The sequence below is a fragment of the Somniosus microcephalus genome, chromosome 2, assembly GCF_052327205.1.
Source record: "Somniosus microcephalus isolate GS21.2 chromosome 2, FLI_Smic_1.0, whole genome shotgun sequence".
In the NCBI taxonomy this organism is placed as follows: domain Eukaryota; kingdom Metazoa; phylum Chordata; class Chondrichthyes; order Squaliformes; family Somniosidae; genus Somniosus; species Somniosus microcephalus.
In genome coordinates, this window is record NC_140988.1 from 80,408,669 (window position 1) to 80,428,497 (window position 19,829).

At 44.2% G+C, this 19,829-nt stretch overlaps 2 protein-coding genes across 13 annotated transcripts in view; both read left to right on the plus strand.

Moving 5' to 3' along the window:
* rapgef2b (Rap guanine nucleotide exchange factor 2b) overlaps positions 1 to 19,829 on the plus strand; it is a 1,083,630-nt gene that overhangs the window by 852,348 nt on the left and 211,453 nt on the right. The window lies entirely within an intron of this gene.
* Positions 1 to 19,829, plus strand: part of ppid (peptidylprolyl isomerase D) — a 54,091-nt gene that overhangs the window by 24,434 nt on the left and 9,828 nt on the right. For both annotated transcript variants that reach the window (XM_086010710.1, XM_086010700.1), the window contains exons 2-5: positions 11,203 to 11,343; positions 11,454 to 11,560; positions 12,518 to 12,706; positions 16,137 to 16,259. In XM_086010710.1, the coding sequence (XP_085866836.1) occupies positions 11,203 to 11,343; positions 11,454 to 11,560; positions 12,518 to 12,706; positions 16,137 to 16,259 (560 nt within the window). The remainder of the gene's footprint in view (positions 1 to 11,202; positions 11,344 to 11,453; positions 11,561 to 12,517; positions 12,707 to 16,136; positions 16,260 to 19,829) is intronic.

The window sequence follows — 19,829 nt, forward strand, 5'->3', positions numbered from 1 at the left end:
GGGATCGCGCTGTTGCAGGCACCTCCCCCTTAACAGTGGGAGGAAGGCCTGCAGTACCGCAGCGTGCTGTGGCGCTGCGGCCCTTAGCGCGCCGATATTCAGTTTCAGCGCCCCAAGCGGGGCGCAGGAAGCCTCAATTAGCGGCCCGCTTCCATTTGGGGCGCAGAAACTGAATATCCGGATGGCGCAAGTGGCTCTGCTCGCAGCGGTAATTCCGGCGCCCAGGCGAGCTTGGCGCCCCAAACGGCGCCCAACTGAATTTTTAGCCCATTATCTGCTAATAGCATTGATTGACTGACGTCAAGGTCGACCAATCCTGTGCCGTCACGATTGACCAATCCTACAGTTCAGTTGCCTGATGGTTGGCCAATCGCTGCGTCTGTGGGTGGGACTAATGCTTTTCAACTCAGGCATCGGGCAGCCATTGCTTCACTACTTCCAGCTCAAAATCTGCTAATCCAGCTTCGAAAAAGTTAGTATCTCTTTTAAAAATAACATCACATTTACCAAAAACGTTTTCTAAGTACTTTCACTTTCATCTTTGAAGCTATTAAAAGGTAGAAATGTTGCCCGGCAGCAGATTCACACAGGGACAGACAGACAGGCCCCAAAGCCTGGGACTCGATTTAAACCGCCCGGCCCAAAACAGCCCTGGCAAAGCCGGGCTCCCCCAGCTAGTATCTATCTATCTATATATATAAAAGGATCGATCTGTCTGTCTGTATGTCCGGGCATCACTCAAAAGTTATAGAGCGTACCTGCACATATGTTATATCAAAAGAAAGCTTATGATTAGGGGAGTGTCATAGGCATATTTACTTTTTGGTCAGACATAAATTGTTCGAACAGTATACAAAAAACGTTCAAAAAACAGCAAAATTCCGCTCATTAGCGGTTGACCAATCCTACCGCTCATTAGCGTTGAGTGACGTGAAGGTTGACCAATCCCACGGGGGGGAGTGCGCTGCGTCATGGGGGGCCTTTCATGGCGCGCCTTTCATGGCGCGTGTGGGCGGGGCCTAATCTTTCAAACTGCCGTTAATTCGGCCATCTTTACCTCAGCTTTTACTTTTATTCACATTTTAACAGCTGCCACCTTCCTGTTCTATATGGCTTAATGCCAGATCACGTAGTGCAGTTGTCTTCTTAGCTATGGGGTGCTTAAAAACCTGAACTTAAATACAGGGAACTAAGGAAAAGAACAAATTAATTCAGTTTTAAATAGTATTTAGGAGCAGTTAGAAATGAAGTGATCCATTTCAAGTATGAAGGAACTCCGTTGTCTTCCAGGGAAGGTCTCCCCACCTTGTGGAGCTGGAGGCCCCAGCTGGGGACTCGGGCTTTCCCCCCCTCGGCCCGGTCCTCGGCTCCGTTTGCGGCCGCGGGCCGGGGGACTCAGGCTTTCCCCCTCTCGGCCCGGTCCCGGGGCTGGGCTCCGTTTGCGGCCGGGGACTCGGGCTTTCCCCCCCTCGGCCCGGTCCCGGGGCTCGGCTCCGTTTGCGGCCGCGGGCCGGGGACTCGGCCTCTCCCCCCCCTCGGCCTGGTCCCGGGGCTCGGCTCCGTTTGGGGCCGCAGCCCGGGGACTTGGCCTTTCCCCCACTCGGCCCGGTCCCGGGGCTCGGCTCCGTTTGCGGTTGCGAGCCGGGGACTTGGCCTTTCTCCCCCTCGGCCCGGTCCCGGGGCTCGGTTCAATGTCCCAGCACTGAGAACCACGTGACACCCCCGCCTGGGTATCACCCTACTTGGTCCGCTCTCAGTGTCCCAGCGCCGAGAACCACGTGACACCCCACCCCGCCCACGGGGTTCACCCTACTCGGTTCACTCTCCGTGTCCCAGCCCAGCAACTGCCGGAGGGAGTCTGGCAAACCCGGCTCCGAGAACCACGTGACACCCCCGCCCATGGGGTTCACCCTACTCGGTCCGCTCTCAGTGTCCCAGCTGAGGGAGGGAGCGGGCGGGCGAAAGCGATCACGTGCTTTCTCCAACGGTTTTGTTTGATTTCAAACTCTGGCGCGCTCCCTGTTTCTCGCTCCCTGTTTCTCGCGCGCTGCCCACTCGCGCTCTTGCTTTTTCCCGCCTTCCCCGCCCCAATGGCCAGCCGTTGGCAAACCGCCGCCATCTTTCCTGTGGCAGCTCATTGAAGCTCTCTCCGCTTTGCATTTTTATTTTTGGAATTAACTGTCACTTTTCTTCTCCAACAATAATAATGCACTTTTTTTTAATGGCTTTCTCCTTCAAAAATCTGAAGTAGTGTCTGAAACAAGCCCAAGGTGTTTTTTTCCCCCCCCTTTCGTTTGAAGTTTCATCCACATTTGTTCAATTTCCAAATCTGGTAGCCTTTGACACAAACATTGACATCTCAGATGACTGGTAAGAGTGGTAGGGGGGTTTTATTGTTATTGAGAGAAACAGTGAGGTGAATTGCCAACCTCATTAGCGGTTGACCAATCAGGGGAGTGTCATAGGCATATTTACTTTTAAAAAACGTTCAAAAAACACTAAATCCGCTCATTAGCGTTGAGTGACGTGATGGTTGACTAATCCTACGGGGGAAGCGCAGTGCGTCACGGGGGGCGTTTCATGGCGTGTGTGGGCGGGGGCCTGGGTTAGATACAGAGTAAAGCTCCCTCTGCATTGCCCGATCAAACACTCCCAGGGCAGCGACAGCACGGGTTAGATACCGAGTAAAGCTCCCTCTACTGTCCCATCAAACACCCGAGATCCTGGGGGAGAGGGAAGCGAGCAGGTGAGCGCAAGATAAACTGCCTACCCCTTCCCCGCGGTATCAACTGCGCGGCCCGAGAGCCCGGGGGAGAGGGAAGCGAGCAGGTGAGCGGCGGCGCACGGGGGCTCCAGGTCACCAAGGCCTCTCTCTCTCTCTCCCCTTCCCTCTCTCTGTCTCTCTCTCCCCTTCCCCCTCTCCTTCCCCCTCTCTCCTTCCCTCTCTCTCTCTGTCTCTCCTTCTCTCTCCCTCTCTGTCTCTCTCTCTCTCCTCTCTCTCTCCCCTCTCTCTCTCTCTCTCTCTCTCTCTCTCCTCCTCTCTCTCTCCCCCCCTCTCTCCTTCCCCCTCTTTTTTCTCTCTCCCCTTCCCTCTCTCTCCCCTTCGCTCTCTCTCTCTCCTTCCCTCTGTCTCTCTCTCCTTCTCTCTCTCTCTCCTTCCCCCTCTCTCTCTCTCCTTCCCCCTCCCTCTCTCTCCTTTCCCCTCTCTCTTCTCTCTCTCCTTCCCTCGCTCTCCTTCCCTCGCTCTCTCTCCTTCCCTCTCTCTCTCCTTCCCACACAGACAGACAAACTCATTTATATATATCCTTCCCCCAGTCTCTCTTTCTCTTCCCCCCCGTCTCTCCCTCTCTCTCTCTCTTCCCCCAGTCTCTCTCTCTCTCCCCCCCCCCGCCTCTCTCTCCTTCCCCCTCTCTCTCTCCCCCCTCTCTCTCTCTCTCCTTCCCCCTTTCTCTCCTTCCCCCTCTCTCTCTCTCCTTCCCCCTCTCTCTTTCCCTCTCTCTCCTTCCCACACAGACAGACAAACTCATTTATATACATAAAAATTATTTCTACTTTTTTCATAACAACATGCCCTCAAAAAACCCTCGGCACCGCCGGGCACTCCAGCTAGTGGTTTATAAGACTGTTTACCTTGTCTTTTTTTGCTTGTCCAATATCGCCCATGCTTTTCCATTGCATAGAAACATAGATACATAGAAGATAGGAGCAGGAGTAGGCCATTCGGCCCCTCGAACCGCTCCACCATTTAATGAGATCATGGCTAATCATCCAAATTCAGTACCCCGTCCCTGCTTTCTCCCCATATCCCTTGATCCCTTTAGCCTTAAGAAATATATCCAACTCCTTCTTGAATATATTTAATGAATTGGCCTCAACTGCCTTGTGTTGTCGAGAATTCCACAGGTTCACTACTCTCTGGGTGAAGAAATTCCTCCTCATCTCAGTCCTAAATGGCTTACCCCTTATCCTTAGCCTGTGACCCCTGGTTCTGGACTCCCCCGCCATTGCGAACATCCTTCCTGCATCTAGTCTGTTTAGTCCTGTTAGAATTTTATAAGTTTCAATGAGATCTCCTCTCATTCTTCTAAACTCTAGCGATTATAAGCCTAATTGACCCAATCTCTCTTCATACGTCATTCCTGCCATCCCAGGTATCAGTCTGGTGAATCTTCGCTGCACTCCCTCCATGGCAAGAACATCCTGTGGTAAACCACTGTTATAGTTATCACTGTATATTGTTCTCACTGTCACATCACGACACGAGGTCGCCTCTTGTCGCACTGTTATACCTGGGCTGACCACCTCCGACTCCGCCCATTACCTGCCCAGGTATAAAGGTAGCTGACTGGCTAGTATTCCTCCCTGTTGGATCGGATCACCCACGAGGGTGGGCTCTGTTATTTAGCCAATAAAAACCTTCAGTTACGTTCTTAACTCGTCGCCTTTTATTGGACTAATTGATAGGCATATCAATTTTATTGGCAAAGGAAGGCAAAGGGGAAACGGGAGTACTCATCAACGATGTTGAGGAAGTACACATTACGGTCGGATGACGGTAGGGGCCCCTTGAAGTCGATGCTCAGACGCTCGAAGGGGCGGGTGGCCTTGATCAGGCTTGCTCTGTCCGGCTTATAGAAGTGCGGTTTGCACTCAGCACAGATCTGGCAGTTCCTGGTCATGGTCCTGACCTCCTCGATGGAGTATGGCAGGTTGCGGGCCTTAATGAAATGGTAGAGTCTGGTGACTCCGGGGTGGCAGAGGTCATTGTGGAGGGTCTGAAGTCTATCACTTTGCGCGCTGGCGCATGTAATGCGTGAAAGAGCATCAGGGGGGTCGTTCAGTTTACCGGGCCGGTACAAGATCTCATAATCATAGGTGGAAAGCTCGATTCTCCACCTCAAGATTTTGTCGTTCTTGATCTTGCCCCTCAGCTTGTTATTAAACACAAGAGGCGACCTCGTGTAGTGATGTGACAGTGAGAACAGTGAGAACAATATACAGTGATAACTATAACAGTGGTTTACCACATTCACCCCTTGTTTAGATTAGAGTCCGGCGGGGTGAAGTGTATTACCAGCTCTGGTATGTCAGTCTGTCCGGAGGCTTCGTTAGCCTCTCCGATCGTCGCAGCGGCGGTGTTACATTATCCGGTGTTAAAGCTGGTGTCTGCGTAGTCGGCAAAGGCTCGTGGGGTTCCGGCATGCCGTCTACCTCGGCTGGACTCGGGGGGTTGGGAGGGGGGGGTGAGGGTGCGAGGTCTCGTAAGGAGACAGTGTCCTCCCGTCTGTCTGGGTAAGCCACATAGGCGTACTGGGGGTTGGCGTGCAGGAGGTTCACCTTCTCGACCAGGGGGTCCGTTTTATGGGCCCTCACGTGCTTTCGCAGCAAGACAGATGCCCGAATGTTTGTCTTCCCCAGGAAGTCGACTACGGGAACCACCCTACCAACCTGGCTGACCTCTCCGGGACCCGTCTTGCTGCGAAAGCACGTGAGGGCCCATAAAACGGACCCCCTGGTCGAGAAGGTGAACCTCCTGCACGCCAACCCCCAGTACGCCTATGTGGCTTACCCAGACGGACGGGAGGACACTGTCTCCTTACGAGACCTCGCACCCTCACCCCCCCCTCCCAACCCCCCGAGTCCAGCCGAGGTAGACGGCATGCCGGAACCCCACGAGCCTTTGCCGACTACGCAGACACCAGCTTTAACACCGGATAATGTAACACCGCCGCTGCGACGATCGGAGAGGCTAACGAAGCCTCCGGACAGACTGACATACCAGAGCTGGTAATACACTTCACCCCGCCGGACTCTAATCTAAACAAGGGGTGAATGTGGTAAACCACTGTTATAGTTATCACTGTATATTGTTCTCACTGTTCTCACTGTCACATCACTACACGAGGTCGCCTCTTGTCGCACTGTTATACCTGGGCTGACCACCTCCGACTCCGCCCATTACCTGCCCAGGTATAAAGGTAGCTGACTGGCTAGTATTCCTCCCTGTTGGATCGGATCACCCACGAGGGTGGGCTCTGTTATTTAGCCAATAAAAACCTTCAGTTACGTTCTTAACTCGTCGCCTTTTATTGGACTAATTGATAGGCATATCACATCCTTCCTCAGATGAGGCAACCAAAACTGCACACAATACTCAAGGTGTGATCTCACCAAGGCCCTGAACAACTGCAGCAAGACATCCTTACTCCTGTACTCGAATCGTCTCGCCATGAAGGCCAGCATACCATTTGCCTTCTTAACCCCCTGCTGCACCTGCATGCTTACCTTCAGCGACTGGTGCACAAGGACACCCAGGTCTCGTTGCACTTCCCCTTTTCCCAATCTATTGCCGTTCAGATAATAATCTGCTTCCTGTTTTTGCCAGCCAAGTGGATAACCTCGCATTTATCCACATTATACTGCATCTGCCAGTATAATCACCCAACCTGTCCAAATCATATTGGAGTTTCTCTGCATCCTCCTCACAGCACACACGCCCACCCAGCTTTGTGTCATCTGCAAACTTGGAGATATTACTTCTAGTTCACTTGTCTAGATCATTAATATATATTGTGAATAGCTGGGGTCCTAGCACCAATCCCTGCGGTACCCCACTAGTCACTGCCTGCCACTCGGAAAAAGACCCGTTTATTCCAACTCTTTGCTTGCTGTCTGCCAACCAGTTCTCTATCCAAGTCAGTACCTTACTCCCAATCCCATGTGCTTTAACTTTGCACGCTAATCTCTTATGCGGGACTTTATCGAAAGCCTTCTGAAAGTCCAAATACACCACATCCACTGGTTCTCCCTTATCTATTCTACCAGTTACATCCTCAAAAAATTCCAGTAGATTAGTCAAGCATGATTTACCTTTTGTAAATCCATGTTGACTTTGTCCGATCTTGTCGCTGTTTTCCAAGTGCTCTGCTATTACATTTTTTATAATGGACTCTAGCATTTTCCCCACTACCAATGTCAGCCTTACCAGTCTATAATTCCCCGTTTTCTCTCTACCACCTTTTTTAAATAGTGGGGTTACATTAGCTACCCTCCAATCCATGGGAACTGTTCCAAAATTCTATAGGCTCTGGAAGATGATCAGCAATGCATCTATTATTTCTAGGGCCACTTCCTTAAGTACCCTAGGATGTAGATTATCAGGCCCTGGGGATTTATCAGCCTTCAATCCCGTCAATTTCCTTAACAATACTGATTTCATTCAGTTCCTCCCTCTCATTAGACCCTATGTTCCCCAACATCTCTGGGAGGTTATTTGTGTCCTCCTTTGTGAAGACAGAACCAAAGTATGTATTTAATTGGTCAGCCATTTCTTTGTTCCCCATTATAAATTCCCCTGATTCTGACTGCAAGGGACCTACGCTTGACTTCACCAATCTTTTTCTCTTCACATATCTATAGAAGCTTTTACAGTCTGTTTTTATGTTCCCTGCAAGCTTACTCTCATACTCTATTTTCCCCCTCTTAATTAATCCTTTTGTCCTCCTTTGTTGAATCCTAAACTGCCCCCAATCCTCAGGTTTGCTGCTTTTTCTGGCCAATTTATATGTCCTCTCCTTGGATCCTATGCTATCCCTAATTTCCCTTGTTAGCCACGGTTGAGTCACCTTTTTTGTTTTATTTTTATGCCAAACAGGGATGAACAAATTCTGTAGTTCATCCATGCGATCTTTAAATGTTTGCCATTGCCTATCCACCGTTAACCCTTTAAGTAACGTTCCCCAACCCATCCTCGCCAACTCGTGCCTCATACCATTGTAGTTTCCTTTATTTAAATTCAGGACCCAAGTCTCTGAATCCACTACTTCACTCTCCATCTTAATGAAGAATTCCATCTTAATTAAGAATTCTATCATATTATGATCGCTCCTCCCCAAGGGGCCTCGCACAACAAGATTGCTAATTAATTCTTTCTCATTACATAATACCCAGTCTAAGATAGCCTGATCTCTAGTTGGTTCCTCGACATATTGGTCCAGGAAACCATCCCGTATACACTCTAGGAATTCCTCCTCCACGGTATTACTAATTTGGTTAGCCCAATCTATATGTAGATTATAAAGTCACCCATGATAACTGCTGTGCCCGTATTGCATGCGTCTCTAATTTCCCGATTAATGCCATCCCCAACCTCGGCATTACTGTTTGGGGGTCTGTATATAACTCCCCATAACGTTTTGTTTTGGGGTGAAAGTGGCACTGCTGCTCTCTTTCCCCCCCCTCCCCCCCCAAGTTGTATACATCCCATGGTCATCAGGTGAGGATATGTTGAAATCAGCAATGGTGTCCCCAATCCCTGCGATGGTCATATAATCTACTGTTCCTCACTGCCCAGGCAAAGAATTCTATTTGATTGACCACTTTGAAAATACAGTTGAACATTGTGCCAACATAGCTTTGTTTTATTTTCACCTTTTTTGTTTCTTCCTAGAGAATCATCGAGACATTTTTGTAGCTCAAATGGGAAAGAGGAACATTTACAATCCTTTTCTGTTGCAGTTTCTTAACTAACAGGTAGTCCTGTTACAGTATTCTGAGTTTTTGCCACAACAGAATCTGGATCCAATATGACATGGATGTAGAAATCTAGCGTTTGTACAAAGTTTTCTAGGGTCTGATACAATTCTCACATTTTAAATTGTAACAGATTTAAGCTGTGCTAACAAAAATGGAGCATTTTTGTTTGATAGATTATTTATTGGATTATTTCTTGCTAATCATAGTAAACATAAGGTTAAAATTAAGTACTGTTAGCTGATTCATCAAGCTGTAGTGAATACATTTGCTGACCATATCCTAGGCATTAATATGCATCTGTGTCTTATTCAAACGGTAATTTAATAAACTAATGTCTGAAAAGCAGATCCTGTAGCAGTGTTCTGTCCTAGCTGGATTCCTGTTGGTTGTCTAGAGAAGAGTTAATTTTCTGCAGTCAAAGCTCTTGAACTTCAAAGGGTGCTAGAGATTTCCCTAACCAGTGAACGCCCTGTGCATTTGATAACCTGTAGATCTTTGTAAAGCAAGTTGGTTTTGATTGACAGCTATATCTGAGTTTGGCGGATTGCCTTGTCGTCATGAGTTCTGGGCTTATATTTGGCAACCAAAACTAGGTGCCATAAATATAAGATAGTCAATAATAAATTCAGTAGGGAATTCAGGAAAAGCTTCTTTACCCACATTACAACAGTGACTCCATTTCAAAAGTACTTCATTGGCTGTAAAGCGCTTTGAGACGTCCGGTGGTCGTGAAAGGTGCTATATAAATGCAAGTCTTTCTTTCTTTCAGAGAGACTGCCTGAGATTCTCCTCCTCGTTTTCAAATTGCTCCCTGGCCTCGCCCCTCCCTATCTCTGTAACCTCCTCCAGCCCTACAATCCTCCGAGATATCCGTGCTCCTCCAATTCAGGCCTCTTGTGCATCCCTGATTTTAATCGCTCCACGATTGGCGGCCGTGCCTTCAACTGCCGAGGCCCTAAGCTCTGGAATTCCCCATCTTAACCTCTCTGTCTCTCTTTACCACTCTGTCCTCCTTTAAAACGCTCCTTAAATCCTACCTCTTTGACATCCAGCCTAATATCTCCTTATGTGGCTTGGTGTCAAGTTTTGTTTGATAACGCTCCCGTGAAGCTCCTTAGGACGTTTTACTATGTTAGAGGTGCCATATAAATACACGTCGTTGTTGCTGAGCGTGATTTAGAATGTGAAACTCGCCACACAAGGAGTAGTTGAGACGAATAGCATATTTGCATTTAAGGGGAAGATAGATAAACACGAGGGAGAAAGGAATAGAAGGATATGTTGATGGGGTTCGGTGAAGTAAGGTGGGAGGAGTCTTGTGTGGAGCATAAACACCGGCTTGGGCCGAATGGTCTGTTTCTGTGCTGTCAATTCAATGTAACCTGCGACCTGGTCACTAGTCAGTCTGAGACCATGGGGTAAAGGCTAATGAAGCTCTGTGTTGGCAGACAGTCACTCAAGGAACCTTGTTTTTAGCTTCAGTTTTATATTGAGGGCTCACACAGAAGAAGGGTCTTGCTTGCATTTGACATTTACTAAATAATACTAAAGTTTACAAAACTAATTTGGCAATACCAATAACTTTCTCAACACCGATGCCGCCGGTGGCTTGGTCATCTATATTGGATGAAAGATGGGTATATTCCACAGGATCTTTTGCACGGGGAACTTGTAGATGCTTCAAGGCCGCTGGACCAACTTAGTCTCGGGTTCAAAGACTTTTTTGCAAGAGGGACTTAAACTTTCAACATCAATACTGCAAACTAGCTAACAAGAGGCCACACTAGAGGGCTGAGAGAGTAAAGGAAGAGAGTGAAGAGGAAAGTACATCAGGCCTTAAGTTAATCCTTTGCGAGCTTCATCATCTGGCCCTATGATTTACGCCTGCACCATCAATGGCAAGGTCTTCCATTTGAGAATTGGACTCTTCAGACACTCATGATGTTGCAGCATGGCAAATTGTTTTGGTCCTTGCACCATCGTTTTCCAAGACGGATGGTTACCTTACTTACTAAAGTTTGTAATTGCTGTAAATATATACTGCTTAATGATAAATAATCTTGTCTTGTAATTTATAACCTAAATTGCAGTCTGGTAGAGTTCATTTTTTTACCTACTGTAAGTACGTTGGTGACACCTGCTCTATCCAGTAAGCTGGAGTATAAGTGACTACAGAACTCTGTTCAACCCCTGAGTTTTGCTACATTTACTATATTATAAAACACACTCTGGTTTGTAGAGGACAAAATATCTGTTTATGGGAATGGTTGCTGGCACTAGGGTGAAAAACTCAAAAACGTAACAGCTGATCTCTCTCAGATTCTTAGGTTAGCAGACTTCACCAGAATCTAATTGTGCAACTCCATCAAGTTTGCACCAGTGTAAATTGATGTAATCTGGTTCAGTATCATTAGCAAGGATAACATTTTTGTTTTCATAATCTTAATTAACATGGTTGATCGGCTCTTCTTTTAAAAGGACTTCTTTTGGAGAAAGTTAGCCATCAGTTCGAGTGGGTGCACAGAGGTGTACAATGCTGATGGTGACTAGCTCAACTATTTGATTGCCTGTGGATTTCATTGACTGAAATATTTTATTCAGTGTACACCTTTTTTTGCAGAAGTCCCTTTGTTTGAGATCTAATGTGCAGTATCTTTATTGTTGTAGTTGGACGGATAGTTCTGGAGCTGTTTGCTGATATCTGTCCTAAAACGGCTGAGAATTTCCGTGCTTTATGCACTGGAGAGAAGGGAATTGGACCAACCACTGGAAAACCTCTGCATTTCAAAGGCTGCCCTTTCCACAGGAGTAAGTCAATTGCTGCACTGTGTCACCATGAATATGTGAATCTCCACTTTAAATTAACCGTGCATTCAAATTATTAAAAAAAATTAAATAATGATTTCTGATCTTTTCAGTTATAAAGAAGTTTATGATCCAGGGAGGAGACTTTTCCAATCAGAATGGAACTGGAGGAGAAAGTATTTATGGAGAGAAATTCGAAGATGAAAACTTTCATTACAAGGTTAAAAAAGAAGGGAGTGGGTAGTGAATACTTGTACAGTGACTGAATCAATGGTAATAGATCATGGATTTTGTGATGTGGATATATGATGATTTTCCGTGGGGTATGTAAAATGCCACATAACTTTCTGCATCATGATTTGAAGGCCCATCATGCTGTTTGACTTGATCAACAATAACATAAACTAAAATCTAATCTCATTTGGTTTTTACCTCTGGGACAAAGGTTCAAATCTAGCTCAAGCTGATGAGATGAAAATCTCCTCTGTCTGCAGGGGTCGTACAAGAAGAGTTTGGCCTTAATCCAATGTGCATGGACCCAGGGCACAATTTAACACTAAATGATAATTGGAAACTCTCACACTGATGCAGTAAGGACTGACATCTGAGGTTTAAGGCCGAACCATATTGTTAGGCAGAGTAGAGGGAACTTTACTTTTCATCTAATTGTGCAATACCCTGACCTGGGGATGTTTACACAGTTGTGCGTAGCATAAAAAATCTTTCATTTTTTGGCACTGACATTGAGCATAAAGCTCAGCAAGATTTAAAAAAAAAAGTTTTATCCACTTCTGCTGTCTTCACATTTGAGCTCTTGCACACTTATATCGTGAATTATTAGCATAAAACTGTCTGAGATACTGAAAAGAACTCCCCCCAGTGGTTGTATATAAACGTGGACTTTTTTTTTACCATGGATTAATGAACAGTGTCTCAACCGTAGACAAATCTTATTACATTAATGGACAGATTTATCAAGTAAATGTAATTTAAAAATGTATTTGCAAATAAATGAAAAGGCAAAATCATTGTGCTCTGTGATCTATCTTATTCAATTTAGCACATGTGTAAAACTGCATTTTTTAAATAGTTTCCTTATATCTTAATTTTGTGTTATTAAAATGAAGATTCTGATATTTGTTCTTCACACAAGTTATTTCTCTCTATATCCTTGCAGCATGATCAGGCAGGACTACTCAGCATGGCCAATGCAGGACCAAACACCAATGGTTCACAGTTCTTCATCACAACAGTGCCTACTCCTCATCTGGATAACAAACATGTGATTTTTGGTCGGGCGCTGAAAGGAATGGGAGTGGTAAAGATGCTGGAAAGTGTAGAAGTGAAAGATGAGAAGCCTGTAAAGGTGAGAAAAAATATAGCCAAAACATACAGAATAATAGTTTCAGATATAGCTATTGGATTTTTGATTGCTTGTATTTTCAAAAAGGTATAATCTTGCTTGACCAACCTCATTGAATTTTTTGAAGAGGTAACAGAGAGAGTGGATAATGGTAATGCAGTAGATGTAATTTATCTAGATTTTCAAAAGGCCTTTGATAAGGTACCACATAATAGACTAATGAATAAGGTCAGAGAATGCGGAGTCGGGACAAGTAGCAGAATGGATTGCTAGCTGGCTTCGAGACAGAAAGCAGAGTGGGAGTAAAGGGTAGCTATTCACAGTGGCAGAGGTGGGTAGTGGTGTTCCACAAGGATCAGTGCTGGGACAATTTACATTAATGATTTAGACTCTGGAATCAAAAACACCATTTCTAAATTTGCGGATGATACCAAATTGGGGGGGGGATAGTCAGTACTGAGGAGGACATGGAACAAATTACAGGAGGACATTAATAAACTTGCAGAATGGGCAAATAATTGGCAAATGAAGTTCAATACAGATAAATGTGAGGTATTACATTTTGGTAGGAAGAATAGGGAAGTCACTTACCACTTGGAGGGTGCGAGTCTAGGTGGGGTAGAGGAACAAAGGGATCTCGGAGTACAAATACACAAATCACTGAAAGTTGCGCCACAGGTGAGCAAGGCCATAAAAAAGCAAACCAAGCACTAGGGTTTATTTCTAGAGGGATAGAATTGAAAAGTCGGGAAGTTATGCTAAACCTGTATGGAACCTTGGTTAGACCACACTTGGAGTACTGCGTGCAATTCTGGCCGCCATATTATTAAAAGGATATAGAGGCACTGGAGAGGGTGCAGAGAAGATTTACATGGATGATACCAGAAATGCGAGGGTATACATATCAGGAAAGGATGAACAGGCTGGGTCTCTTTTCTCTTGAAAAAAGGCTGAGGGGTGACCTAATAGAGGTCTTTAAAATAATTAAAGGTTTTGATAGAGGGAATGATTCCACTTGTGGGGAAGAGCATAATTAGATGCCATCAATATAAAATAGTCACCAAGAAATCCTATAGGGAATTCAGAAGAAACTTCTTTACCCAAAGAGTGGTGACATTGTGGAACTCACTACCACAGGGAGTAGTTAAAGCGAATAATATAGATGCATTTAAGGGGAGGCTGGACAAGCATACGAGGGAGAAGGGAATAGAGGGTTATGCTGATAGATTTAGATGACGAAAGACGGGAGTGGAGCATAAACGCCGGCATGGACTGGTTGGGCCAAATGGCCTGTTTCTGTGCCGTATATCCTATGTAATCTTATGTATTTTAATTTATGCTTGTATTTTAATTTATGTAACATTTAAAATCTGGTGTTTAACTCTTGCTTTATGAATAATTTCAAATTTAACATGACCAATTTTGAGCAAAGTGGTAGTGAGTTGGTTACTGAGATGAGATGTTCTAGGGTTTAATGATAAAGGTGTAATGTACAAATATTTTCCCCAATAATGATGCTATTTCCTGGTCTTCAGTGACCAAAATAATTCATTAACTTTACAAATAAAACATTTTTTGATGGAGATGAGGCTATTTTAATCTCCTCCTCCCCCTTTCCTATCTGGCTGTGGAGTGAAACATTGCTGGTTACTTTAGTAACTTAAAACTGCTTTTTATTGTTTTTCAACAAATCTGACTTACTCCCTTTCCTCAACTGACATTAAACCTCTCAGAAAGTAGCTTGCTTGAGTGTGTCTGCCTACCATTTTCTTATGTTAATTTAAGAATTGATATTCCACTTGAATCTAAACACCTTTGTTCAAGGAGGATAAATTATTAGGTAACTATACACTAGTCTAACCTGCCCTGAGCTGTAGGACTGGCAACCCACCAAAGTGAGATTGTGTCACGCGTCCATTACTTTTCATATCCTGCGTCATCAAGTTGTATTGATTGAAATAGGCCAACCTGATCATAACTATTGCTCTGTACATTTGCTTTATTGTGGATTAAAGCAGCTTAATGATTCAAACCAAGCTTTGCCCCACCTAGTTTAACGTGGTTCGCCTTCAGAGAGATTGAAAAAACGTGCAGAAGATGAGAGTTCCTGTTCAGATAGTGAGGGATGCACTTTTACATCCCTGGGTCATGCTATCATACAAATAGATTTAGGGCAGTTAGAGTCAATTCCAACAAAAGTAAGATGCTTAGGCCACTTAAGGGAGCGACTGGACCTCTGCAGCAGATCCAAATTCATAACGGTTCTGAAAGGTATGGATGAACAGAGATCTAGGGGTTCAAATACATTATTCTCAAAGTGCAAGTGCAGGTATATTAATCCAGAAAAAAATAACTAACAGTGCTTTGATATAAATGGGGGTATAAAGTACAAGAGTAAAGAAGTCATGATAAATTAATGCATGATTGAGATATTTTGCTGTTTTGGACACCCTATTAAAAGACCACTTAATCCATAGAGAGTATATAGCGTAGATTCACCAGGATGATGGCAGAGATGGGAAACTATAGTTGTGAGGAGAAAACTGAGATACTGAAGGCTTAGAGGACATTTAATTGAGGTTTTTTTAAATTATGAAGGGTTATGAGTGAGTTCATAGGGAAAGACTATTCTCTAGTTGGGGAGTAAGTGATGAGGGGGTTTGTCAATTTAGCATTATCACAGAGTGAGGATAGAGATTAGGAGAAATTTCTTTATAGGGTGGTTGGAGTATAGAAAGCTTTGACATTGAGGCAGAGACCATCGCTGCTTCTAAAAGGAAATTAGATAAATATTTGAAGCAGAGGAAGTCACAGGCTATGTGGAGAGAGCAGGACAGTGGGTTTCGCTTTGGATTGCACTAGTAAAGAGCTGGCACAGACACAATGGGCTTTTCTTGTGCTGTAAACTTCTGTGGTTCTATGATCCTCCACAAATAGTTTCCTCTTATGCTCTCAACAAGCATGTTGGGAATTGCCAGTTCTGTCTGCAAACATTCTGTACCGGATCCGACACTATCTTTTCACCTCAGTAATTTAAAAGGAATACCGTAGCTGTATGCATTTTTTTTTGCTATCTTTAATTTTTTTAAACAAGAATTGGCTCTCCAGCACTTCTCTCCGTGAGGTCTACTTTGCCAGACTTATCTTAATCAAGTGAGAGTGAGTGAGTGAGTGAGTGAGTGAGTGTGTTTTTATAGTGTTATATAGGCACAATATGTTCCAGGAAAAATACAGTGCAACCTCTTAATACATAATACAATACACTGCCCTTATTTTGTCAGGTTCTGCAAGATACAAAGAAGTGGAAATATCTATGGCTGTGATAACAGTAGATGCTTTCATTTACTAAATATTCCTAACAGTGTAAACCTTAACCTGTATAGCATCTTGCTTTCCTGGGCTATTTACTAAAGGTGTGTTTTATTTTTGGCAGCAATGTATTATAGAAAACTGTGGAGAGATTAAAGAAGGAGATGACTGGGGTCTAGCTCCTGCTGATGGATCAGGGGATGCATACCCAGACTTTCCAGAGGATATTGATAGAGATATGAATGATGTAAGTAGTTTATGGTTTCCCTGCCCTCTTCCAAATGGTTTTGCTTGGGAAACTGTATAACTAACTTTTTTTTCCAATGTTCTCCACTGCTCTCCTAAAGGCACGCTGGGGTTCTGTTCCACGGATGTTGGCACTCCTCCAGTATCTCATCTAAGTGGCTATTTTTCATGTGCAAATCTAGATTGAGAATGTTGAAAGACTATTTGACTGAAGTAGGAAGAAGTATCAAATCCATGTCTGATCTTGTTCTCATACAATATCCTGTAGAGGTCACTAGATGGCAATTGTGAATGGGAGCTTTATCTTCCCTCCTTAGCCAAGGGGCACTGAGACCAATTAAATGTCCCCACTGATACCCTGGCTGAAAATCACTAATTGAGCACAGACCCTGAGCTGAACTTGGGGCCTTCCTGATCCACATAGCTCAGTAGAATACCATTTACCTACTGAGGCATCAGGAGAATTCACACCCCTTTATTTGTTTCTGCTTCATCTATAAATTTGTTGCATAAGACCAAAGAGAAATCTATTTCACCTTGACATTATAAAGTGGCCTAGTGGTGGACAACTTGGTAGGTTGAATGCTTGGTCTTCAACAAGAAAGTGGTGGCCTATATGCTAAGTCTGCATACGCTAAATAATAACAAGAAAGTTAAATTGCAGAGCTGCCTGCCCTCAAATGTCTCTGTTCTTGACTAAGGAAAGTAGGAAAGGAGAGCTGACCTTGTCTTCCCACTTCATTGGGGTTTTCTTGGGCCAACCACAGTGTGCTGTTGAGGGAAGTTGAAATGAAGATGCCCTGTTTGGCCTCTGGTTTTTCACTGACTGGCACCACCAATGTTTTTAAAATTGCAGGGTTTGGAACATTACCAAAATCACCACTTGATTGCAGGAACAAGCACAGTAAAAACGCTACATTACTACTGTGGAATTCTTCCAGTAATACGCTATGGCTCTGATAGATTTATTGAACTAAATTGATAGCTTTGTTCACCACCGCACACACTGTTCTGTACAAGTTCAGTACATTGAAGTGATGGAACCAAGTTGACATTGTTGCTTAAGTAATGAGGTTTACTGTAGAACAATTACAGACTGGTGTACAAAGTAATTGTATTTATTTTAAATTCTGACAGTACAGAATTCAGTTACATAGGAACAAGAGTAGGCCATTCAGCCCCTTGAGCCTGTTCCGCCATTCAATGAGATCATGGCTGATCTGTGACCTATCTCCATATACCCGCCTTTGGCCCATATCCCTTAATACCTTTGGTTAACAAAAAGCTATCAATCTCAGATTTAAAATTAACAATTGATCTAGCATCAGTTGTCGTTTGTGGAAAAGAGTTCCAAACTTCTATCACCCTTTGTGTGTAGAAGTGTTTCCTAATTTCACTCCTGAAAGGTCTGGCTCTAATTTTTAGACTATGTTCCCTAGTCCTAGAATCCCCAACCAGCGGAAAGTTTCTCTCTATCCACCCTATCTGTTCCCCTTAATATCTTGAAATTTTCGATCAGATCACCCCTTGACCTTCTAAATTCTAAGGAATATAACCCTAATTTGTGAATTCTCTCCTCGTGACTTAACCCTTGAAGTCCGGGTATCATTCTGGTAAACCTACGCTGTACTCCGTCCAAGGCCAATATATCCTTCCTGAGGTCTGCTCACAGTACTCCAGGTGTGGTCTAACCAGGGCTTTGTATAGCTGCAGCATAACTTCTACACCCTTGTATTCTAGTTCTCTAGATAAAAAGTCCAGCATTCCATTAGCCTTTTTGATTATTTTCTGTACCTGTTCATGACATTTTAATGATCTGTGTACCTGGACCCCCAAGTCTCTTTGGACCTCCACTGTTTTTAGCTTTTCATCATTTAGAAACTACCCTGTTCTATCCTTTTTTTAGATCCAAAATGGATGACCTCACATTTGCTTACATTGAAATCCATTTGCCACAGTTTTGCCCATTCATTTAATCTATCGATATCCCTTTGTAATTTTATGCTATCATCTACAATACCGCCTATCTTTGTGTCATCGGCAAATTTGGATATATGACTTTCTATGCCGTCATCAAAGTCGTTAATAAGTACTGTGAATAGTTGAGGCCCCAACACAGATCCCTGCGGGACACCACTCGTCACATCCTGCCAATTTTAATACCTACTCATTATCCCTACTCTCTGTCTCCTGCCGCTCAGCCAATTTCCTAACCAGGTCATTAATTTGTCCTCCATTCCATGGGCTTCTACCTTGGTTAACAGTCTCTTATGTGGGACTTTATCAAATGCCTTCTGGAAGTCAAGAACATGTGTATTTATTTTTTGGTACAGAGAGTAGAATAGGATTGAATGATCCACTGGTTGTTGCACAATTTGGAAACATTGAAAATCCAAGTTTTTTTAATGTCCAGTTTTTAGAAGCATTTTAAAAAGTTCTTCAGTGTTATTAGCTGGGCGATCACCCTACTTGTTTGATCAGATGTTTTTGGGATCACCAATCCTACCAGCTGCAACAATGTAAATTTTAGTGCTGCGTCCTAGGTGTTAGTAGGAATCTATGGTGGGGAAAATAGAAAAGCAGAGTATTTTTTAAATGGTGAGAGATTGGGAAATGTTGGTGTTCAGAGGGACCTGGGTGTCCTTGTACACAAATCACAAAGTTAACACGCAGGTACAGCAAGCAATTAGGAAAGCAAATGGTATGTTGGTCTTTATTACAAGAGGATTTGAGTATAAGAGTAAAGACATCTTGCTGAAATTATATAGAGCCCTGATGAGACCACACCTGGAGTATTGTGTACAGTTTTGGTCTCCTTACCTAAGGAAGGATATACTTGCCATAGAGGGAGTGCAACGAAGGTTAACCAGATTGATTCCTGGGATGGAGGGATTGTCCTATGAGGAGAGATCGAGTAGACTAGGCCTATATTCTCTAGAGTTTAGAAGAATGAGAGGTAATCTCATTGAAACATACAAAATTCTTACAGGGCTTGACCGGTTAGATGCAGGGAAGATGTTTTCCCTGGCTGGGGAGCCTAGAACCAGGGATCACAGTCTCAGAATAAGGGGTCGGCCATTTATTCAAGACCGAGATTGATAGATTTTTGAATATTAAGGGAATCAAGGGATATGGGGATAGTGCAGGAAAGTGTAGATGAGGTAGAACATCAGCCATGATATTGAATGGTGGCGCAGGCTCAAGGGGCCAAATGGCCTACTCCTGCTCCTATTTCTTATGTTAGTTGTTTAGATACACAATAGGAAGCTACATATAGTAAGTTGACTAATGCTGCTTACATTTTACTGAAGTACAGGAAACTTTGTGATATCCGGCACCGACGGGACCAAGCTGTTGCCGATCTATCAAAACTGCCGGACATACAAAGTTAATGTTGAAGCATACGGAGGTTTTCATCTCCGTATCTGACAACAAACACTGTTGCTTAGCAACAGCTTCTAAACAGTCGGCTGCAGCTGCAAGCGTCTCTAGCTGAAGCTGTTGCTATAGCTACAGACGTTGCAGTGCCTGACTGGGGGAAAAAAAGCAACGAGAACTAAAAAAAACTTAT